A 24,500-nucleotide genomic window follows, 5' to 3' on the forward strand; every position below is an offset into this window, starting at 1 on the left:
GTTTCGGTGACAGTTTGGTGATGTTTCGGTGACAGTTTGGTGATGTTTCATTGACAGTTTGGTGATGTTTCGGTGACAGTTTGGTGATGTTTCGGTGATGTTTCAGTGATGTTTCATTGACAGTTTGGTGATGTTTCGGTGACAGTTTGGTGATGTTTCGGTGACAGTTTGGTGATGTTTCGGTGATGTTTCGGTGATGTTTCATTGACAGTTTGGTGATGTTTCGGTGAAGTTTCAGTGATGTTTCGGTGATGTTTCAGTGATGTTTCAGTGATGTTTCGGTGATGTTTCGGTGATGTTTCGGTGAAGTTTCAGTGATAGTTTGGTGATGTTTCAGTGATGTTTCGGTGATGTTTCGGTGATGTTTCGGTGATGTTTCGGTAATGTTTCAGTGATGTTTCAGTGATGTTTCGGTGATGTTTCAGTGATGTTTCAGTGACAGTTTGGTGATGTTTCAGTGACAGTTTGGTGATGTTTCAGTGACAGTTTGGTGATGTTTCAGTGATGTTTCGGTGATGTTTCAGTGACAGTTTGGTGATGTTTCGGTGACAGTTTGGTGATGTTTCGGTGACAGTTTGGTGATGTTTCAGTGATGTTTCAGTGACAGTTTGGTGATGTTTCAGTGATGTTTCAGTGATGTTTCAGTGATGTTTCAGTGATGTTTCGGTGATGTTTCGGTGATGTTTCGGTGACGTTTCGGTGACGTTTCGGTGATGTTTCGGTGATGTTTCGGTGATGTTTCAGTGATGTTTCGGTGACAGTTTGGTGATGTTTCGGTGATGTTTTGGTGATGTTTCAGTGATGTTTCGGTGATGTTTCAGTGATGTTTCGGTGACAGTTTGGTGATGTTTCGGTGATGTTTCGGTGATGTTTCGGTGACAGTTTGGTGATGTTTCGGTGATGTTTCGGTGATGTTTTGGTGATGTTTCAGTGACAGTTTGGTGATGTTTCAGTGATGTTTCCGTGATGTTTCGGTGATGTTTCAGTGATGTTTCAGTGATGTTTCAGTGATGTTTTGGTGATGTTTCGGTGACAGTTTGGTGATGTTTCAGTGACAGTTTGGTGATGTTTCAGTGACAGTTTTGTGATGTTTCAGTGATGTTTCGGTGATGTTTCGGTGACAGTTTGGTGATGTTTCAGTGATGTTTCGGTGATGTTTCGGTGATGTTTCAGTGATGTTTCAGTGATGTTTCGGTGACAGTTTGGTGATGTTTCAGTGATGTTTCCGTGATGTTTCGGTGACAGTTTGGTGATGTTTCGGTGATGTTTCAGTGATGTTTCCGTGATGTTTCGGTGATGTTTCAGTGATGTTTCAGTGATGTTTTGGTGATGTTTCGGTGACAGTTTGGTGATGTTTCAGTGATGTTTTGGTGATGTTTCGGTGACAGTTTGGTGATGTTTCAGTGACAGTTTTGTGATGTTTCAGTGACAGTTTGGTGATGTTTCGGTGATGTTTCGGTGATGTTTCGGTGACAGTTTGGTGATGTTTCAGTGATGTTTCGGTGATGTTTCCGTGATGTTTCGGTGATGTTTCCGTGATGTTTCGGTGACAGTTTGGTGATGTTTCAGTGATGTTTCAGTGATGTTTTGGTGATGTTTCCGTGATGTTTCGGTGATGTTTCGGTGACAGTTTGGTGATGTTTCAGTGATGTTTCGGTGATGTTTCGGTGATGTTTCGGTGATGTTTCAGTGATGTTTCGGTGATGTTTCGGTGATGTTTCAGTGATATTTCAGTGATGTTTCAGTGATGTTTCAGTGATGTTTTGGTGATGTTTCGGTGACAGTTTGGTGATGTTTCAGTGACAGTTTGGTGATGTTTCCGTGATGTTTCCGTGATGTTTCGGTGACAGTTTGGTGATGTTTCAGTGATGTTTCGGTGATGTTTCGGTGATGTTTCAGTGATGTTTCGGTGATGTTTCAGTGATGTTTTGGTGATGTTTCGGTGACAGTTTGGTGATGTTTCAGTGATGTTTTGGTGATGTTTCGGTGACAGTTTGGTGATGTTTCAGTGACAGTTTTGTGATTTTTCAGTGACAGTTTGGTGATGTTTCCGTGATGTTTCCGTGATGTTTCGGTGACAGTTTGGTGATGTTTCGGTGATGTTTCCGTGATGTTTCGGTGACAGTTTGGTGATGTTTCAGTGACAGTTTGGTGATGTTTCAGTGATGTTTCGGTGATGTTTCAGTGACAGTTTGGTGATGTTTCAGTGATGTTTCGGTGATGTTTCAGTGACAGTTTGGTGATGTTTCAGTGACAGTTTGGTGATGTTTCGGTGATGTTTCGGTGACAGTTTGGTGATGTTTCAGTGACAGTTTGGTGATGTTTCGGTGATGTTTCGGTGACAGTTTGGTGATGTTTCAGTGACAGTTTGGTGATGTTTCGGTGATGTTTCAGTGACAGTTTGGTGATGTTTCAGTGATGTTTCAGTGACAGTTTGGTGATGTTTCGGTGATGTTTCGGTGATGTTTCAGTGACAGTTTGGTGATGTTTCAGTGATAGTTTGGTGATGTTTCGGTGATGTTTCGGTGACAGTTTGGTGATGTTTCAGTGACAGTTTGGTGATGTTTCGGTGATGTTTCAGTGACAGTTTGGTGATGTTTCAGTGATGTTTCAGTGACAGTTTGGTGATGTTTCGGTGATGTTTCGGTGATGTTTCAGTGACAGTTTGGTGATGTTTCAGTGATAGTTTGGTGATGTTTCGGTGATGTTTCGGTGACAGTTTGGTGATGTTTCAGTGACAGTTTGGTGATGTTTCGGTGATGTTTCAGTGACAGTTTGGTGATGTTTCAGTGATGTTTCAGTGATGTTTCAGTGACAGTTTGGTGATGTTTCAGTGATGTTTCGGTGACAGTTTGGTGATGTTTCAGTGACAGTTTGGTGATGTTTCGGTGATGTTTCAGTGACAGTTTGGTGATGTTTCAGTGATGTTTCAGTGACAGTTTGGTGATGTTTCAGTGACAGTTTGGTGATGTTTCGGTGATGTTTCAGTGACAGTTTGGTGATGTTTCAGTGATGTTTCAGTGACAGTTTGGTGATGTTTCGGTGATGTTTCGGTGATGTTTCAGTGACAGTTTGGTGATGTTTCAGTGATGTGTCAGTGATGTTTCAGTGACAGTTTGGTGATGTTTCAGTGACAGTTTGGTGATGTTTCGGTGATGTTTCAGTGACAGTTTGGTGATGTTTCAGTGATGTTTCAGTGACAGTTTGGTGATGTTTCGGTGATGTTTCGGTGATGTTTCAGTGACAGTTTGGTGATGTTTCAGTGACAGTTTGGTGATGTTTCAGTGACAGTTTGGTGATGTTTCGGTGATGTTTCAGTGACAGTTTGGTGATGTTTCAGTGATGTTTCAGTGACAGTTTGGTGATGTTTCGGTGATGTTTCGGTGATGTTTCAGTGACAGTTTGGTGATGTTTCAGTGATAGTTTGGTGATGTTTCGGTGATGTTTCGGTGACAGTTTGGTGATGTTTCAGTGACAGTTTGGTGATGTTTCGGTGATGTTTCAGTGACAGTTTGGTGATGTTTCAGTGACAGTTTGGTGATGTTTCAGTGATGTTTCAGTGATGTTTCAGTGACAGTTTGGTGATGTTTCAGTGATGTTTCAGTGACAGTTTGGTGATGTTTCAGTGACAGTTTGGTGATGTTTCAGTGATGTTTCAGTGACAGTTTGGTGATGTTTCAGTGATGTTTCAGTGATGTTTCAGTGACAGTTTGGTGATGTTTCAGTGATGTTTCAGTGACAGTTTGGTGATGTTTCAGTGACAGTTTGGTGATGTTTCAGTGATGTTTCAGTGACAGTTTGGTGATGTTTCAGTGATGTTTCAGTGATGTTTCAGTGACAGTTTGGTGATGTTTCAGTGATGTTTCAGTGACAGTTTGGTGATGTTTCAGTGACAGTTTGGTGATGTTTCAGTGACAGTTTGGTGATGTTTCAGTGACAGTTTGGTGATTTTTCGGTGATGTTTCGGTGATGTTTCGGTGATGTTTCGGTGATGTTTCAGTGATGTTTCGGTGATGTTTCGGTGACGTTTCGGTGATGTTCCAGGCCAGTTCTTACCCAGCAGCAGTGAGTCCTTGTCGTTGCCGTGCAGCAGCTGGATGAGCAGTGGTAAACAGCCCGACTGCCTCATGGCGATGCAGGAGTCCTGAGAGCTGGACATGGCCAACAGCGTCCGGGACATGTCGTCTTTATCGTGAGTCCCGAGCATCGAGAGCAGGCTGTAAACCATCTCCACCTGAGAGGGAAAACACAGGGTTTAAAACCATCTCCACCTGAGAGGGAAGAGACAGGGTCAACACACACAAACATCTCCACCAGACGGGGAAACACAGAAACATCTCCACCTGAGAGGGAAACACAGGGTTTAAAACCATCTCCACCTGAGAGGGAAGAGACAGGGTCAACACACACAAACATCTCCACCTGACGGGGAAACACAGAAACATCTCCACCTGACGGGGAAACACAGAAACATCTCCACCTGACGGGGAAACACAGAAACATCTCCACCTGAGGGAGTTCTCACCTTGGTTCCCAGGTGGCTGGTGATTCGTCGAGGCACAGAGTAAGAGCCGTCATTGGTGGAGTCGTGGTCCAATCGGCCGCAGCTCTGCACACACAGGTTCAGGCGGTTTAGATTAAATCTTTGTTTACAGGAGTTTATCAGACTTTCAGAGGTTTAAACTGACCGTGGCGGACGGTAAAGTGCCGGGTTCAGCCGCCGCCTGAGCTCCGTCCTGGAAAACATCATTCAGAGAAAACCTCAGGTCAGAGTTCACTGAGTGGAAATGTGTAAAGACAGTAAACAGACAGATACTGCAGTGAGTGACCTGCAGGGGGCGTGGCAGTGTGTGTGACTCGCCTGCAGGGGGCGGGAGAGTTACCTGTATCCTGGAGCCTAGTTTGAGGATGTCCTTCTCGATCTGCTGGATCCGTGACACTCGGGCCTGAAACACAACACAGTCAGACTGAGCCTCTTGTAGGGCTGTGCAATTAATCGAAATTCGATTACGATTTTGATTACAACAATAAACGATTACAAAATTAGTATAATCGCAAAAAATCAATTTATTTATTTTTTTCCAATTTTTTTCCAATTTGTTTTTCTAATTTTTAATTTTTGGATTTTTGACACTTTTTTTGCTGGATTTTTGTCTTTTTTTTATGTTTTTTTGTCACTTTTTTGATGGATTTTTGTCTTTTTTTTGATGGATTTTTGTCATTTTTTTGTCTTTTTTTTTGAAGGATTTTTGTCACTTTTTTGATGGATTTTTGTCAATTTTTTGCTGGATTTTTGTCATTTTTTGTCATTTTTTTTGATGGATTTTTGTCTTTTTTTTGATGGATTTTTGTCATTTTTTTGGTCATTTTTTTTGATGGATTTTTGTCACTTTTTTGATGGATTTTTGTCTTTTTTTGTTGGATTTTTGTCACTTTTTTGATGGATTTTTTTTCATTTTTTTTGATGGATTTTTGAAACTTTTTTGCTGGATTTTTGAAACTTTTTTGATGGATTTTTGTCATTTTTTTGTCATTTTTTTTGATGGATTTTTGTCACTTTTTTGATGGATTTTTGTCACTTTTTTGAAGGATTTTTGTCACTTTTTTGTCATTTTTTTGATGGATTTTGTCACTTTTTTGATGGATTTTTGTCTTTTTTTGATGGATTTTTTTCATTTTTTTGTCTTTTTTTTGATGGATTTTTGTCACTTTTTTGATGGATTTTTGTTTTTTTTTTCTTTTTTTTTGATGGATTTTATTTCATTTTTTTGTCTTTTTTTTTGATGGATTTTTGTCACTTTTTTGATGGATTTTTGTCATTTTTTTGTCATTTTTTTGATGGATTTTTGTCACTTTTTTGATGGATTTTTGTCACTTTTTTGATGGATTTTTGTCACTTTTTTGATGGATTTTTGTCACTTTTTTGATGGATTTTTGTCTTTTTTTTTATGGATTTTTGTCATTTTTTTGTCTTTTTTGATGGATTCTTGTCATTTTTTTGTCATTTTTTTTATGGATTCTTGTCATTTTTTTGTAACTTTTTTGATGGATTTTTGTCACTTTTTTGATGGATTTTTGGCATTTTTTTTTTATGGATTTTTGTCATTTTTTTGTCTTTTTTTTTTATGGATTCTTGTCATTTTTTGTAACTTTTTTGATGGATTTTTGTCATTTTTTTGTCATTTTTTTTGATGGATTCTTGTCATTTTTTGTAACTTTTTTGATGGATTTTTGTCATTTTTTTGATGGATTTTTTTAAAGGCAACAAATAATCGTTTGAATAATCGTGATTATTATTTTTTCAATAATCGAGCAGCCCTAGCCTCTTGTCCCTCCCCTCTCCCCCCTCCTTACCTGGGCCCTCCTCTCCATCTCCTGGCAGGAGCCCAGCTGCTCCTCCATGGCGGAGCGGATCTGCCGGGCCTCGAACTCGAGCTGGCGGCGGCTCATGTCGGTCTGCAGAGTGAACTGAAGCACAGACAGGAAGGTCAGCCTCATGAACACACAGAGTCTGCAGAGTCTGCAGATCTGCGTGACGTACGTTCTCCGTGAGCGGCAGGCTGTCGATGCGCTTCGTCAGGTTCTGCAGCTGAGCGTAATACCAGTCCTTCTCCTTCTCCTCCTTCTCCAGCTCGGCCAATAGGAGCGACCTGAGGGGGCGGGGCGACCAATCAGAATCAAACGCGGCTTTAAGACAGTTACCCCTGATGCTAACTATCATAGCCACTTTAGCATAGGGACCTCTGATGCTAACTATCATAGCCACTTTAGCATAGGGACCTCTGATGCTAACTATCATAGCCACTTTAGCATAGGGACCTCTGATGCTAGCTATCATAGCCACTTTAGCATAAGGACCCCTGATGCTAACTATCATGGCCACTTTAGCATAGGGACCTCTGGTGCTAACTATCATAGCCACTTTAGCATAGGGACCTCTGATGCTAGCTATCATAGCCACTTTAGCATAGGGACCTCTGATGCTAACTATCATAGCCACTTTAGCATAGGGACCTCTGATGCTAACTATCATAGCCACTTTAGCATAGGGACCTCTGGTGCTAACTATCATAGCCACTTTAGCATAGGGACCTCTGATGCTAACTATCATAGCCACTGTAGCATAGGGACCTCTGATGCTAACTATCATAGCCACTGTAGCATAGGGACCTCTGATGCTAACTATCATAGCCACTTTAGCATAGGGACCTCTGATGCTAACTATCATAGCCACTTTAGCATAGGGACCTCTGGTGCTAACTATCATAGCCACTTTAACATAGGGACCTCTGGTGCTAACTATCATAGCCACTTTAGCATAGGGACCTCTGATGCTAACTATCATAGCCACTTTAGCATAGGGACCTCTGATGCTAACTATCATAGCCACTTTAGCATAGGGACCTCTGGTGCTAACTATCATAGCCACTTTAGCATAGGGACCTCTGATGCTAACTATCATAGCCACTTTAGCATAGTGACCTCTGATGCTAACTATCATAGCCACTTTAGCATAGGGACCTCTGGTGCTAACTATCATAGCCACTTTAACATAGGGACCTCTGGTGCTAACTATCATAGCCACTTTAGCATAGGGACCTCTGATGCTAACTATCATAGCCACTTTAGCATAGGGACCTCTGGTGCTAACTATCATAGCCACTTTAGCATAGGGACCTCTGGTGCTAACTATCATAGCCACTTTAACATAGGGACCTCTGATGCTAACTATCATAGCCACTTTAGCATAGGGACCTCTGATGCTAACTATCATAGCCACTTTAGCATAGGGACCTCTGATGCTAACTATCATAGCCACTGTAGCATAGGGACCTCTGATGCTAACTATCATAGCCACTGTAGCATAGGGACCTCTGGTGCTAACTATCATAGCCACTTTAGCATAGGGACCTCTGATGCTAACTATCATAGCCACTTTAGCATAGTGACCTCTGGTGCTAACTATCATAGCCACTTTAGCATAGTGACCTCTGATGCTAACTATCATAGCCACTTTAGCATAGGGACCTCTGATGCTAACTATCATAGCCACTTTAGCATAGGGACCTCTGGTGCTAACTATCATAGCCACTTTAGCATAGGGACCTCTGGTGCTAACTATCATAGCCACTTTAGCATAGGGACCTCTGGTGCTAACTATCATAGCCACTTTAGCATAGGGACCTCTGGTGCTAACTATCATAGCCACTTTAGCATAGGGACCTCTGATGCTAACTATCATAGCCACTTTAGCATAGGGACCTCTGATGCTAACTATCATAGCCACTTTAGCATAGGAACCTCTGATGCTAACTATCATAGCCACTTTAGCATAGGGACCTCTGATGCTAACTATCATAGCCACTTTAGCATAGGGACCTCTGATGCTAACTGTCATAGCCACTTTAGCATAGGGACCTCTGATGCTAACTATCATAGCCACTTTAGCATAGGGACCTCTGATGCTAACTATCATAGCCACTTTAGCATAGGGACCTCTGATGCTAACTATCATAGCCACTTTAGCATAGGGACCTCTGATGCTAACTATCATAGCCACTTTAGCATAGGGACCTCTGGTGCTAACTAGCATAGCCACTTTAGCATAGGGACCTCTGGTGCTAACTATCATAGCCACTTTAGCATAGGGACCTCTGATGCTAACTATCATGGCCACTTTAGCATAGGGACCTCTGATGCTAACTATCATAGCCACTTTAGCATAGGGACCTCTGATGCTAACTATCATGGCCACTTTAGCATAGGGACCTCTGATGCTAACTATCATAGCCACTTTAGCATAGGGACCTCTGATGCTAACTATCATAGCCACTTTAGCATAGGGACCTCTGGTGCTAACTATCATAGCCACTTTAGCATAGGGACCTCTGATGCTAACTATCATAGCCACTTTAGCATAGGGACCTCTGATGCTAACTATCATAGCCACTTTAGCATAGGGACCTCTGATGCTAACTATCATGGCCACTTTAGCATAGGGACCTCTGATGCTAACTATCATAGCCACTTTAGCATAGGGACCTCTGATGCTAACTATCATGGCCACTTTAGCATAGGGACCTCTGATGCTAACTATCATAGCCACTTTAGCATAGGGACCTCTGATGCTAACTATCATAGCCACTTTAGCATAGGGACCTCTGATGCTAACTATCATAGCCACTTTAGCATAGGGACCTCTGATGCTAACTATCATGGCCACTTTAGCATAGGGACCTCTGATGCTAACTATCATAGCCACTTTAGCATAGGGACCTCTGATGCTAACTAGCATAGCCACTTTAGCATAGGGACCTCTGGTGCTAACTATCATAGCCACTTTAGCATAGGGACCTCTGGTGCTAACTATCATAGCCACTTTAGCATAGGGACCTCTGATGCTAACTATCATAGCCACTTTAGCATAGGTACCTCTGGTGCTAACTATCATAGCCACATTAGCATAGGGACCTCTGATGCTAACTATCATAGCCACTTTAGCATAGGGACCTCTGATGCTAACTATCATAGCCACTTTAGCATAGGGACCTCTGATGCTAACTATCATAGCCACTTTAGCACAGGGACCTCTGATGCTAACTATAATAGCCACTTTAGCACAGGGACCTCTGATGCTAACTATCATAGCCACTTTAGCATAGGGACCTCTGATGCTAACTAGCATAGCCACTTTAGCATAGGGACCTCTGATGCTAACTATCATAGCCACTTTAGCATAGGGACACATTTTGAAGTTCCCATGGCCACACCTCTCTTTCTCCAGCTCGTCCAGCGTGCCGTCGTGGCCCTCTCTGCCTGTGGGGGGCGCTCCTCTGTCGTGGCCCTCTCTGCCTGTGGGGGGCGCTCCTCTGTCTGCGGGTGGCTCTCCTCGGTCGTGCCCCTCCCTGCCCGCGGGGGGCGCTGCTCTGCGGGGCGGTCCTCCAGCGGCTCCGGACGAAGAGGCCGAGGACGAGGAGGAGGAATGGGGCAGAGGAGGCCTGGTCCTGGGCATGAACCCGGCCGCCTCCAGGCTCATCTCTGGAACACAGGGCACAGGAGTCACAAAGGAGTCATGGGAACGCTTCATGGCCTCCCCTGGATGATCGAGAGCTCACCTTTCAGTCTCTCCATGAGCTCCTGAGACCCCGCCCCCTCAGCGCTCTCCTCTTCCATCGAACCCTGCAGCTGCTTCAGCACTTCCTGAAGCATGGACACAAAACATCACACGTTAAGGCCCGAGTCCTCTCTCCTATGAGGCTGAACTCTCCCCCTCCTCTCTCCTATGGGGCTGAACTCTCCCCCTCCTCTCTCCTATGAGGCTGAACTCTCCCCCTCCTCTCTCCTATGAGGCTGGACTCTCCCCCTCCTCTCTCCTATGAGGCTGAACTCTCCCCCTCCTCTCTCCTATGAGGCTGAACTCTCCCCCTCCTCTCTCCTATGAGGCTGAACTCTCCCCCTCCTCTCTCCTATGAGGCTGAACTCTCCCCCTCCTCTCTCCTATGAGGCTGGACTCTCCCCCTCCTCTCTCCTATGAGGCTGAACTCTCCCCCTCCTCTCTCCTATGAGGCTGAACTCTCCCCCTCCTCTCTCCTATGAGGCTGAACTCTCCCCCTCCTCTCTCCTATGAGGCTGGACTCTCCTCCTCCTCTCTCCTATGAGGCTGAACTCTCCCCCTCCTCTCAACCCAAATGAAGATAAAATGTGGAAATAATGAGGAAAAAAAATAAAAAAAATAAAAAACATATTCATAAAAACAAAGAAAATCGTAAAAAAAAAAAACATTTGTAAAAAAAGAAAAAAGAAAATCGTATAAAAAAAAAACATTTACTCGTAAAAAATAAAATAAAAAAATAAATAAAAGAAAATCGTAAAAAAAAACATTTATTCGTAAAAAAAGAAAAAAGAAAAAAAGAAAATCGTCAACAAAAAAAATCGTCAAAAAAATTAAATAAATAAAATTGTAAAAAATGAAAACATTTATTCGTAAAAAATAAAATAAAAAATAAAATCGTAAAAAAAATATTTATTCGTAAAAAAAGAAAAAATGAAAAAAAGAAAATCGTAAAAAAAAAAAAACAATTCGTAAAAATAAAAAAAAACATCAACTTTTTTTTTCAATTCTTAAAATAAATAAATAAAACGAAAATAATGAAAATAAAATAATAATTTGAAAACATTTGGTACGTTTTCCCTCATGTTTGCGTCTCCGCAGCAGAAGTTTCCCGTTTCCCTGTTTGACCGTCTCGTCTTGAAAAAACCTTTAAACTCTGATCGTTTCAAATCCTCCTGGACGAGTTAGTTAGTTAGTTGGTTAGTTAGTTAGTTGGTTAGTTAAGTCCTGGTTTAGCCTCATGTTTTTAAAATTAGAGCTGATTTAATCCTTACCACGATGAGACGACAGCGATCGAACAGCGACATGTCCACCACAACAGGAAACAGGAAGTAACGGACAGGAAGTGCAGGACAATACGAGCGCGGGGGGAGGGGGGTGTAGTTCCCCAATCAGAGCCCGTGCCCGATCTGTACCCGAGACGCAGCAACACATGAGGGCCAAGACGGGAGGGAAATCTTTCAGTTTATAGTAGGTCGATTTAAAGTGATGTATTGAAACGGTCTTAAAGGGACGGAGGAGGTTATTTATAGAAACGCCGGGGGGGAGGGGGGGGTCACATGACGGGAGAGAAACTGTCCAGTCAGATGATGTCACACGGGCAGCTCTACACTTTCTCCCACAGACACGCTTTATTCATTTGCTCAGAGGGATCATGGATCAGAGTCCGTTATGAGAGAAGATGTTTTTAGTTCAGAGCTCAGTAAATGTGTCTGTAGGAGCTTCACACACGCCCACATTTCTTACAATCTTCTCTTGAATATCAATTACATAATATTCCTCCTAAAAATACAAATCCCTGCATATTTTCCCGTCTTTTTTCCCACACATTTTTTCCTCATTTTCCTGCATTTGTTTTGTGTTTACTTTCATGGAGTCACATGTTTTAGCCTGTTTTTAGCCTGTTTACCCTCATATTAGACGCCTCGCTCTCCAGCTTGCTCAGGTGGGTGGAGTCGTATGTTTTTAGCATGTTATTAGCATGTTTATAGCATGTTTTAGCATGTTTTAGCCTGTTTTAGCCTGTTTTCAGTATGTTTTTAGCATCTTTTAGCCTATTTTTAGCATCTTTTAGCCTGTTTTCAGTATGTTTTAGCCTGTTTATAGCATGTTTTTAGCTTGTTTTTAGCCTGTGTTCACCTTCATGTTGGACGCCTCGCTCTCCAGCTTGCTCAGGTGGGTGGAGTCGCATGTTTTTAGCCTGTTTTTAGCATGTTTTAACCTGTTTTAGCCTGTGTTTACCTTCATGTTGGACGCCTCGCTCTCCAGCTTGCTCAGGTGGGTGGAGTCGTATGTTTTTAGCCTGTTTTTAGCATGTTTTTAGTATGTTTTTAGCATCTTTTAACATGTTTTAAGCATCTTTTAGCCTGTTTTTAGCATCTTTAAGCATCTTTAAGGATGTTTTAGCCTGTTTTTAGCCTGTGTTCACCATCATGTTGGACGCCTCGCTCTCCAGCTTGCTCAGGTGGGTGGAGTTGCATGTTTTTAGCCTGTTTTTAGCATGTTTTTAGCCTGTTTTTAGCATGTTTTAGCCTGTTTTTACCTTCATGTTGGACGCCTCGCTCTCCAGCTTGCTCAGGTGGGTGGAGTTGCATGTTTTTAGCATGTTTTTAGCCTGTTTTTAGCCTGTTTTTAGCCTGTTTTTAGTATGTTTTTAGCCTGTGTTTAACTTCATGTTGGACGCCTCGCTCTCCAGCTTGCTCAGGTGGGTGGAGTCGCATGTTTTTAGCCTATTTTTAGCATCTTTTAGCTTGTTCTTAGCATCTTTTAGCCTGTTTTTAGCAACGTTTAGCCTGTTTTTAGCATGTTTTTAGCCTGTTTTAGCATCTTTTAGCTTGTTCTTAGTATCTTTTAGCATCTTTTAGCCTGTTTTTTAGCATCTTTTAGCCTGTTTTTAGCATGTTTTTAGCCTGTTTTAGCATCTTTTAGCTTGTTCTTAGTATCTTTTAGCATCTTTTAGCATGTTTTTAGCATGTTTTTAGCCTGTTTTTAACATCTTTTAGCCTGTTTTTAGCATCTTTTAGCCTGTTTTTAGCATGTTTTAGCCTGTTTTTAGCCTGTCTTTAGCCTGTGTTTACCTTCATGTTGGACGCCTCGCTCTCCAGCTTGCTCAGGTGGGTGGAGTCGTATGTTTTTAGCTTGTTTTTAGCATGTTTTAGCCTGTTTTTAGCCTGTTTTTAGCCTGTTTATAGCATGTTTTAGCATGTTATAGCATGTTTTTAGCATGTTTTAGCCTGTGCTCACCTTCATGTTGGACGCCTCGCTCTCCAGCTTGCTCAGGTGGGTGGAGTTGTCTTGCAGCTCCTGTCTCAGGGTGGAGTTCTCCATCTTCAGCACCTCCACCTGCCTCAGCAGCTGGTCATAGGACGCCATGGCAACCGCTCCTCAGACCTGTGGAAAAGTCAGAAAAAGCCCCTGACTCAGCATTTCTGATCACAGTGACCCGGACCTTCTGAGGTGGAACAGTCGCTGCCGTTTTTAGGACACTGTGTTTCGGCTGCTATTGATCAGAACATCCATAAACCAATCAGAGCGCGGCAACACTGACCCCGGGAGCAACACAACACGCACATGCACAACAGCGAGGTCAAGGTCGAGGAATGTGGGAAAGTAAGGAGTGTTTTCACTAAGATGGTGGAAGGGTATGCAGATGACGTCCCTGCCGAAGAGCTGCAGGACACTGAAGACAGAGAGTGATTAGTATTCATCACGTTCAGCACCGAGGCTCAGCACCGAGGCTCAGCCAGGACTAAACTCATGTAGAGCCACTAAACTTCCCCTGGAACTGTAGCTTTGGAAGGTTTGGGGAAATTTCACACTTTAAACACAAGAAGCAAAACGAATCCAGGTCTGAGCTCCCTTTGATAAGACACAAAACACTAAACAAAAGGACTAAACAAAAGGACTAAACATGGACTAAACCGGGACTAAAACACTGCTGTAAACTGCAGAGAAAACCAGGACCAAACCAGGACTAAACCAGGGCTGAAACAGGACCAAACCAGGACTAAAGCAGGACTAAACCAGGACTAAACCAGGACTAAACCAGGACTAAACCAGGACTAAAGCAGGACTAAACCAGGACTAAACCAGGACTAAACCAGGGCTAAACCAGGACTAAACAAGGACTAAACCAGGACTAAACCAGGACTAAACAAGGACTAAACCAGGTCTAAACCAGGACTAAACAAGGACTAAACCAGGACTAAACCAGGACTAAACAAGGACTAAACCAGGACCAAACCAGGACCAAACAAGGACTAAACCAGGACTAAACAAGGACTAAACAAGGACTAAACCAGGACTAAACCAGGACTAAACCAGGACTAAACCAGGACTAAACCAGGACTAAACCAGGACTAAACCAGGACTAAACCAGGACTAAACCAGGACTGAAACAGGACTGAAACAGGACTAAACCAGGACTAAACCAGGACTAAACCAGGACTAAACCAGGACTAAACCAAGACTAAACCAGGACTAAACCAGGACTAAACCAGGACTAAACCAGGACTAAACCAGGACTAAACCAGGACTAAACCAGGACTAAACCAGGACTAAACCAGGACTAAACCAGGACTAAACCAGGACTGAAACAGGACTAAATCAGGACTAAACCAGGACTAAACCAGGACTAAACCAGGACTAAACCAGGACTAAACCAAGACTAAACCAGGACTAAACCAGGACTAAACCAAGACTAAACCAGGACTAAACCAGGACTGAAACAGGACTGAAACAGGACTAGATCAGGACTAAACTAGGACTAAACCAGGACTAAACCAAGACTAAACCAGGACTAAAGCAGGACTAGATCAGGACTAAACTAGGACTAAACCAGGACTAAACCAGGACTAAACCAAGACTAAACCAGGACTAAACCAGGACTGAAACAGGACTGAAACAGGACTAGATCAGGACTAAACTAGGACTAAACCAGGACTAAACCAGGACTAAACCAGGACTAAACCAGGACTAAACCAGGACTAAACCAAGACTAAACCAGGACTAGATCAGGACTAAACCAGGACTAAAGCAGGACTAAACCGGGACTGAAACAGGACTAGATCAGGACTAAACTAGGACTAAACTAGGACTAAACCAGGGCTAAACCAGGACTAGATCAGGACTAAACCAGGGCTAAACCAGGACTAGATCAGGACTAAACCAGGACTGAAACAGGACTAGATCAGGACTAAACCAGGACTAGATCTGGGCGACTTACGATTCAATTGGAGAACAGGCTCAGTGCTGTAAACACATCTTAAAGCAGCATCAGTAACGTGTTCACCTCATGACAAAACTCAGAAACTCCACAGGACGTTCAACCACAAAACGCAGACTGTCACTGTCATCACCAGGTCCAAAACACCCCACATGCCATGTTTGTAAAGGGTTTATAACGATCTCTTTAATTGTGTCACATGACTCTACCTGGATCATCATTCCTCATCATGTCCACTGCTTTTCTCTGTGATTATCATCAGATTTTACTGCAGAACCTCTGAGAACAAGGAGGCTGGAAACACTGCGGCTTTAAATATGTCAAACATGCTCCTGGAGAAAATGTCAGACTGGAGGATCTGCTGGAGTTCTGCTAAACCAGGATAAAGCCCGGACTAAAGCAGGACTAAACCAGGACTAAACCAGGACTAAAGCAGGACTAAACCAGGACTAAACCAGGACTAAACCAGGACTAAACCAGGACTAAACCAGGACTAAACCAGGACTAAAACAGGACTAAAACAGGACTAAAACAGGACTAAACCAGGACTAAATCAGGGCGACTTACGATTCAATTGGAGAACAGGCTCAGTGCTGTAAACACATCTTAAAGCAGCATCAGTAACGTGTTCACCTCATGACAAAACTCAGAAACTCCACAGGACGTTCAACCACAAAACACAGAGGACGGTCACTGTCATCACCAGGTCCAAAACGCCCCACATGCCATGTTTGGAAAGGGTTTATAAGGATCTCTTTAATTGTGTCACATGACTCTCTCTGGATCATCATTCCTCATCATGTCCTCTGCCTTCCTCTGTGATTATCATCAGATTTTACTGCAGAACCTCTGAGAAACTACATGACTCTCTCTGGATCATCAGTCCTCATCATGTCCACTACCTTTCTCTGTGATTATCATCAGATTTTACTGCAGAACCTCTGAGAACAATGAGGCTGAAAACGCTGCGGCTTCAAATATGTCAAACATGCTCCTGGAGAAAATGTCCGACTGGAGGATCTGCTGGAGTTCTGCGAAACCAGGATAAACCTCGGACCAAAGCAGGACTAAAATAATGCCAAAGCTAGGTCTAAACCAGGTCTAAACCAGGTCTATATGAGGTCTAAATCAGGACTGAACCAGGACTAAAGCAGGACTAAACCAGGACTGAACCAGGTCTATATGAGGTCTAAATCAGGACTGAACCAGGACTAAAATGAGGCCAAAGCTAGGTCTAAACGTGGTCTAAACTAGGTCTAAACCAGGACTAAAGCAGGTCTAAACCAGGTCTAAACCAGGTCTAAAATGAGGCCAAAGCTAGGTCTAAAGCAGGTCTAAAGCAGGTCTAAAGCAGGTCTAAAGCAGGTCTAAACCAGGTCTAACCCAGGTCAAAAATGAGGCCAAAGCTAGGTCTAAACGAGGTCTAAACCAGGTCTAAACCAGGACTAAACCAGGACTATAATGAGGCTAAAGCTAGGTCTAAACCAGGTCTAAACCAGGTCTAAAATGAGGCCAAAGCTAGGTCTAAACGAGGTCTAAACCAGGTCTAAACCAGGACTAAAGCAGGTCTAAACCAGGTCTAAACCAGGTCTAAAATGAGGCCAAAGCTAGGTCTAAAGCAGGTCTAAAGCAGGTCTAAAGCAGGTCTAAAGCAGGTCTAAACCAGGTCTAACCCAGGTCTAAAATGAGGCCAAAGCTAGGTCTAAACGTGGTCTAAACTAGGTCTAAACCAGGACTAAAGCAGGTCTAAACCAGGTCTAAACCAGGTCTAAAATGAGGCCAAAGCTAGGTCTAAAGCAGGTCTAAAGCAGGTCTAAAGCAGGTCTAAAGCAGGTCTAAACCAGGTCTAACCCAGGTCAAAAATGAGGCCAAAGCTAGGTCTAAACGAGGTCTAAACCAGGTCTAAACCAGGACTAAACCAGGACTATAATGAGGCTAAAGCTAGGTCTAAACCAGGTCTAAACCAGGTCTAAAATGAGGCCAAAGCTAGGTCTAAACGAGGTCTAAACCAGGTCTAAACCAGGACTAAAGCAGGTCTAAACCAGGTCTAAACCAGGTCTAAAATGAGGCCAAAGCTAGGTCTAAAGCAGGTCTAAAGCAGGTCTAAAGCAGGTCTAAAGCAGGTCTAAACCAGGTCTAAACCAGGTCTAAAATGAGGCCAAAGCTAGGTCTAAACGAGGTCTAAACCAGGTCTAAACCAGGACTAAACCAGGACTATAATGAGGCTAAAGCTAGGTCTAAACCAGGTCTAAACCAGGTCTAAAATGAGGCCAAAGCTAGGTCTAAAGCAGGTCTAAAGCAGGTCTAAAGCAGGTCTAAAGCAGGTCTAAACCAGGTCTAAACCAGGTCTAAAATGAGGCCAAAGCTAGGTCTAAACGAGGTCTAAACCAGGTCTAAACCAGGACTAAACCAGGACTATAATGAGGCTAAAGCTAGGTCTAAACCAGGTCTAAACCAGGTCTAAAATGAGGCCAAAGCTAGGTCTAAACGAGGTCTAAACCAGGTCTAAACCAGGACTAAAGCAGGTCTAAACCAGGTCTAAACCAGGTCTAAAATGAGGCCAAAGCTAGGTCTAAAGCAGGTCTAAAGCAGGTCTAAAGCAGGTCTAAAGCAGGTCTAAACCAGGTCTAAACCAGGTCTAAAATGAGGCCAAAGCTAGGTCTAAACGAGGTCTAAACCAGGTCTAAACCAGGACTAAACCAGGACTATAATGAGGCTAAAGCTAGGTCTAAACCAGGTCTAAACCAGGTCTAAACTAGGACTAAACCAGGTCTAAACCAGGACTATATGAGGTCTAAATCAGGACTGAACCAGGACTACAATGAGGCTAAAACTAGGTCTAAACCAGGTCTAAACTAGGACTAAACCAGGTCTAAATGAGGTCTAAATCAGGACTGAACCAGGACTACAATGAGGCTAAAACTAGGTCTAAACCAGGCCTAAACCAGGACTATAATGAGGCTAAAACTAGGTCTAAACCAGGTCTAAACTAGGACTAAACCAGGTCTAAATGAGGTCTAAATCAGGACTGAACCAGGACTATAATGAGGCCAAAGCCAGGATTAAACCAGGACTAAAATGAGGCCAAAGCCAGGACTAAACCAGGACTAAACCAGGTCTAAACCAGGTCTAAAGCAGGTCTAAGTGAGTCCAGGCCTGTGCTCAGACTCATCCTCTGAACCTGTCTCCTCTGTCTCTGCAGCCGCTCCATCATCAGGCTCTGGGCGGCCATTTTCTCCATCCTCCCTGCATCCTCCCTGCCTCCCCCCTCCTGGCTCCTGCCTCCCCATCCTCTCTCCTCTCTCCTCTCTCCTCCTCTCTCCTCCTCCTCTCTGCTGCGCCTCCTCCTCCTCCTCCTCTCTGCTCCTCCTCCTCTCTCCTCCTCTCTCCTCCTCTCTGTTTCCTTTTGTGCCTCTGCCTTCGCGTTTATCCCTCTCCGTCTCCGAGCACAATGAAAGCCCCGCCGTTCCGTCATCGCTCCGCGGCCCGTGCCCCCCCCTGTACCGCGGCGCTCCCTGCTCGTACCCCCCCCCCCCGTACCCTCCCCGGGTCCCGGGTCCCCGAGCGAGGCCCAGACCCGGCCCCGGCGGTGTTTAAAGAGTAAAAACAGGAGAGAAACGGCGGACTCACCCCATCGCTGTGTCGCTGTGGAGGAGAGGACGGATCAGCACCGAGGGAACGGCCGAGGGGGAGGGGGACACGTGAGGGGAACAGCCAATCACAGGCAGGAGGGTCACGGGGGGAGGGGGGCTGTCTCTGAGCGGAACGGCAGAGCGGCTGCTATAGATGCAGAGCAAACCGGGACTAAACAAGGACCAAACCGGGACTAAACCAGGACTAACGAGTAAAAACACAACCTGTACGACTCCTGCAGCGCCGCTTACGGCCTCTGGGGGCAAAGTAAATGTTTATTGTATTTAATTAAAGTGCATCAACATAAAGCAAACTGCAAACCCTTTGTGGCTGAAACGTCCCTGAGCAACACAAACATCCACAGTGTTTATACTGGATCTGGAAATTCTAAAGAAAAACTAAATTCTAAAAAACAAACACAGAATTTCAGACAAAAAAATATATTAAAAGAAAGAATTGCAAAAAAAAAAAGAATTAAAAAAATCCCATAACAAAAAAACAAAAAAAAGAATAAAAAAGAAATAGAAATTCACACAAAATTAAAAACAAAAAATTAATAAAAATTATAATGAATTCTAAAAGAAAAGAATAAAAAAATAGATAAACAAAGTTCAAACAAAAAGAATTAAAAAAAAAGAAATAGAAATTAAAAAGTAAAATAAAAACAATTCTAAAAAATAAATTAAAAAATAAATTAAAAATAAATAAAATAAATAAAATAAATAAAATAAAAAAAATAAAAAAATAAAAAAGAAATAAAAGAAATAAATAAAAACAAATAAAAATAATAAAAAAAGAAATAAAGAAATAAAAGAAAGAAATAAAAAAAATAATAATAATAAAAATAAAATAAATAAAAAATAAATAAAATAAATAAAATAAATAAAATAAATAAAATAAATAAATAAATAAATAAAATAAATAAAATAAATAAAATAAATAAAATAAATAAAATAAATAAAATAAATTAAATAAATTAAATAAAAAATAAATAAAAAAATAAAAAAATAAAAAAATAAAATAAAATAAATAAATTAAAAAAAATAAAATAGAAAGAAAGAAAAGAACTAAATTCTAAAAAGACGAAACGGAAATTAAACCAAAAAAAGTACTTATTGATTATTTTTTTTTATATCTTTATTTGAATTGAATTGAGACAGTGCACATTAATCAACATGTGTTTCTTCAACATGTAAATGTGCCGGAGTTACAGGCCACGTTTTAAACTAGGGCGGCAGCAAACAACTATTTTGGTGATCGATTAATCTACCCATTATTTTTTTACAATTAATCGATGAATCGCTCGGCTGTGAAAGATGCTGGACATTGTATTTTTTTATTTTTTTATCACATGAAGCTAAAGTGGTGCCGCTTGAGGACGTGTTAATGGAGTAAAGTTAAAGTAAACGTTTGTAGGCGGGTCTTTGTGCTGATTCTGCTTCTGATTGGACGAGACAAACTCAATTATCAGATCTAATTGTTTTTTTCCCCCAGCCTTAATCTCCACTTTGGCTTTGCCCAAATGTAAAAGCTTCTTAGACAAAGCATCAACAATGAGCCGACATAAAACATATAAAACAGGATGTTCCTCCTGAGGAAGTGGTGGGCGGAGCCTTCTGAAGCTGTTTATCCAACAACAGGAAGTGTGGGAGATGTCGGGCGATAGTGGACACTGTAGAAGAGCCCTGACAGTATCTATATATATCTATACACCATATATATATGTATGTATTTATATAAACATGAGGTCTCTGAACATGTGGCCCTCAGAGCGAGAGCTTCTGAAGAGCCTATAGTCAGACTGACACTGGGATCAGACCTGGATCAGACCTGGATCAGACCTGGATCAGACCTGGATCACGCTGGGTCTGGGATGAGATTAATAATCCAGAGTCTTTACATGAACCTCTTAAATTAACCTGAACCCAGAGTGTTTTCTCCAGGTCGGCTTTACCCAAATCCTGTAGGCCAGTGGAACGCCCTGAGATCTACAAAACTCATCTGAATGGATCTTTTTCCTCACGGCATCACATTTATTTTTCATCATCTTTTGGGGGGGGGGGGGGGTTCAACTCATTATTGTAACTTTTTTGTCATTTTTTTGTCACATTTGTCACATTTGTCCCCTTTTGTTGTAATTTTTTTGGTCAATTTTGTGGCTTTTTTTTAGGCTTTTTTTATATCTTTTTTGTCACATTATTTTCACATTGTTCATTTTTTGGTTTTTTTTAAATCATTTTTTTGTCGTTTTTGTGTCATTTTTTTGTCACATTTTTTGTCACATTTGTCCCCATTTGTTGTAATTTTTTTGGTCATTTTTTTTGCTTTTTTTTGCTTTTTTTAAATCACTTTTTGTCACTTTTTTCTCATTTTTTTGGTCAAATTTTTGTCAAATTTGTTATTTTTTGTTTATTTTTTATTATTTTTTTTCATCATTTTTTTGTCGGGGTTTTTTTGTCATTTTTTTGACACATTTTTGTCACATTTGTCCCCATTTGTTGTAATTTTTTTGGTCATTTTTTTTGCTTTTTTTTGCTTTTTTTAAATCACTTTTTGTCACTTTTTTCTCATTTTTTTGGTCAAATTTTTGTCAAATTTGTTATTTTTTGTTTATTTTTTATTATTTTTTTTCATCATTTTTTTGTCGGGGTTTTTTTGTCATTTTTTTGACACATTTTTGTCACATTTGTCCCCATTTGTTGTAATTTTTTGGTCATTTTTTTTGCTTTTTTTAAATCATTTTTTTTATCATTTTTTGGCGTTTTGTTAATCATTTTTTTGGCTTTTTTTGTCACATTTGTTGTAATTTTTTTGGTCAATTTTGTGGCTTTTTTGGGGGGGGGGGTTTTAATCATTTTTTGTCACATTTTTCTCATTTTTTTGGCTTTTTTTAAATCATTTTTTGTCGGTTTTTTTTTGTCATTTTTTGACACATTTTTGTCAAATTTGTCCCCATTTGTTGTAATTTTTTTGGTCATTTTTTTTGCTTTTTTTTGCTTTTTTTAAATCACTTTTTTCTCATTTTTTGTCATTTTTTGTCAAATTTTTTGCTGTTACAGAAATGCGACAAAAATGTGACAAAAAAGTTACAAAAATGAGTTGAACGCCCAACAAAAAAATGATGGAAAAGCTGCTGACGTGAGAAAAAAGATCCTCTCGGTTCAGGAGTGAAGAGGTTAAAAAGTGAGTGGTCCTGAACACAGTTTATCCTCTTTCTCCTGTATTCCTCCATGTTTCTGTAAACTGGAGATAAACGTGAGTAAACCCATGTCCCGCCGCAGTCACATGACGTCACTGGGTCAGACTCTATGGTTACAGTTATCGATGACATTAGTCAGAAACAGCTCGTCTCCCCCCGAGGCCACACGTGTCACTGCAGACTCCACACACTGCACTCACTGCACACACTGCACACACTGCACACACTGCACACACTGCACACACTGCACACACTGCACACACTGCACACACTGCACACACTCCACACACTCCACACACTCCACAGTCACATGACTCCACAGTCACATGACTCCACAGAAACACCGCTCTGTTCAGCCCGATCGTCACGCTTTATGTTCATGTTTTCATCAAACCACCACAGCACGGTCAGAAGTTACAAACCCTCACACGCACAACAGGTCCCTGAACCAACATCAACACCTTGAGTCTCTCTCTCTAAAACCATGGACTCAGACCTGAACTTACGACCTTATTAGTCCAGTGCTCCGGTCTCTGCACTGGCTTCAGTCACTCAGAGAATAGACTTTACATTCTCTGAGTGAGCTTTAAGTTTCTATTGAAAACGGTTAAGGCACTTCTGGGAAGAAGCTGTGAAAATAGCAACAAAACTGGAACAATGATGGAAATGTGACAAAAAAAGTGATGAAAACTTGGTGAAAAAGTGGTAAAAATGTCATAAGAAATTGACAAAAAAATAATGAAAAAAAAATAATAATGAAAAAAAAATGAAAAAAATGGACAAAAAATGACAAAAAATGAAGAAAAATGACGAAAAAGGGAAAAAAAATGACAAAAAAATGACAAAAATATATTCAAAAAAAAAAAAAAATTAAAAAAATGACAAAATTGACAAAAAAAAAATTTTTTAAACATTAAATAAAATATGAAAAATGTTTTAAAAAATTTAAAAATATTAAAAATAAATTTTCTAAAAATTTTAAAAAGGGAAAAAAAGACAAAAAATGAAAAATAATGACACAAAAAAAAAAAGTTGGACAAAAATGACTAAAAAAATATATATTATTTTTTATATATATATATAACAAAATAAACCAAAAAATGACAAAAGCGACAAAAAAATGACAAAAATTGAAAAAAAATTAAAATAAGGAAAAAAAAGGGAAAAAAAATTACGAAAAATGACAAAAAAATTTATAAAAATAACGACAAAAAAGTTACAAAATGAGTTAAATACCCGACAAAAAAATGATGGAAAAAAATGTGATGACGTAAGGGGAAAAGATCCTCTCGGTTCAGGCGGGAGTGAAGAGGTTAAACCTTGTAAAAGGTAAATAACTGGTGCCCACGAGTGGCGCATATCGGTGTTTCCTTCCAGGGAAAAGTGTTTCCGGGTTAGTCCTGTTGTGTTGTGATTCTGTGCTGATGTTGTGTCGTTGAGCCTGACTGAGATCCTCGTAATAGCTGCGGAGAATGACTCGCTCTGAGACCAGCCTTCAGTGACCGGCTAATAACCCACACAAAATAGTCCCGTAGTCTGGCAGATTTAGTGACTTTAGTCAATGAAAAACACATTTATTATAAATGTTACGTTTGTGGGACCCTGGTATAAGCGGATTAAACAACGAGGAGCCGCGTTAGACGTTATAAAGCAGGAGGAACAACACTGAGTCGGGCGTTAGAACCGGCTAATGAGGTGTTTAGTCCTTACTGAATCTGGAATCATGAGGATGTGAGACAGGCCTCAACTCTGACAATGTTCAAATCCAGGCTGAAAACAGTTCTTCCTACCCATGAATATGACTCTGAAAGTATTTTATCTGCACTCTTGCCTCTTACTGTAATTGATACATATTTATGTTGATTTGATCTGAATTTCCTCGTGTATGAATGTGCTCGACAAATAAACTTGCCTTTTTCGTCCCTGTAACTTAATCACCTCTTAACTCCCGCCTGAACATGTTTTCTCCTGTTCTCCAAATTCTCCAAATCTAAAAGTTTCTTCAAAACAGTGATAAAAAAGACAAGAAAATGAGGATGGAAACAAAACAAAAAAGAGTTAAAAAGTGACAAAAATTTGGCAAAAAAGTGACAAAAATTTATCAAAAAAGTGACAAAAATTTAGCAAAAAAGTGACAAAAATCCAGCAAAAAAGTGACAAAAATCCAGCAGAAAAATGTCAAAAATCCAGCAAAAAAATGTCAAAAATCCATCAAAAAAGTGACAAAAATCCAGCAGAAAAATGACAAAAATCCATCAAAAAAGTGACAAAAATCCATCAAAAAAGTGACAAAAATCCATCAAAAAAGTGACAAAAATCCATCAAAAAAGTGG

The 24,500-nt window shown here is 41.0% G+C and overlaps 1 protein-coding gene and 1 long non-coding RNA gene across 3 annotated transcripts in view; both read right to left on the reverse strand.

Moving 5' to 3' along the window:
* LOC306981276 (adenomatous polyposis coli protein-like) overlaps positions 1–19,089 on the reverse strand; it is a 37,228-nt gene extending 18,139 nt beyond the window's left edge. The window contains exons 1-10 of the mRNA XM_079580838.1: positions 18,966–19,089; positions 13,355–13,501; positions 10,116–10,200; positions 9,771–10,038; positions 6,542–6,650; positions 6,355–6,468; positions 4,884–4,946; positions 4,689–4,736; positions 4,526–4,609; positions 4,057–4,234 (exon numbers count right to left, since the gene is read on the reverse strand). Of these exons, the coding sequence (XP_079436964.1) occupies positions 4,057–4,234; positions 4,526–4,609; positions 4,689–4,736; positions 4,884–4,946; positions 6,355–6,468; positions 6,542–6,650; positions 9,771–10,038; positions 10,116–10,200; positions 13,355–13,483 (1,078 nt within the window). The 5' untranslated portion in view covers positions 13,484–13,501; positions 18,966–19,089. The remainder of the gene's footprint in view (positions 1–4,056; positions 4,235–4,525; positions 4,610–4,688; positions 4,737–4,883; positions 4,947–6,354; positions 6,469–6,541; positions 6,651–9,770; positions 10,039–10,115; positions 10,201–13,354; positions 13,502–18,965) is intronic.
* Positions 1–24,500, reverse strand: part of LOC306981277 — a 90,082-nt gene that overhangs the window by 19,622 nt on the left and 45,960 nt on the right. The window lies entirely within an intron of this gene.

Source organism: Gobius niger (assembly GCF_951799975.1).
Source record: "Gobius niger genome assembly, chromosome: 22".
Lineage (NCBI taxonomy): Eukaryota > Metazoa > Chordata > Actinopteri > Gobiiformes > Gobiidae > Gobius > Gobius niger.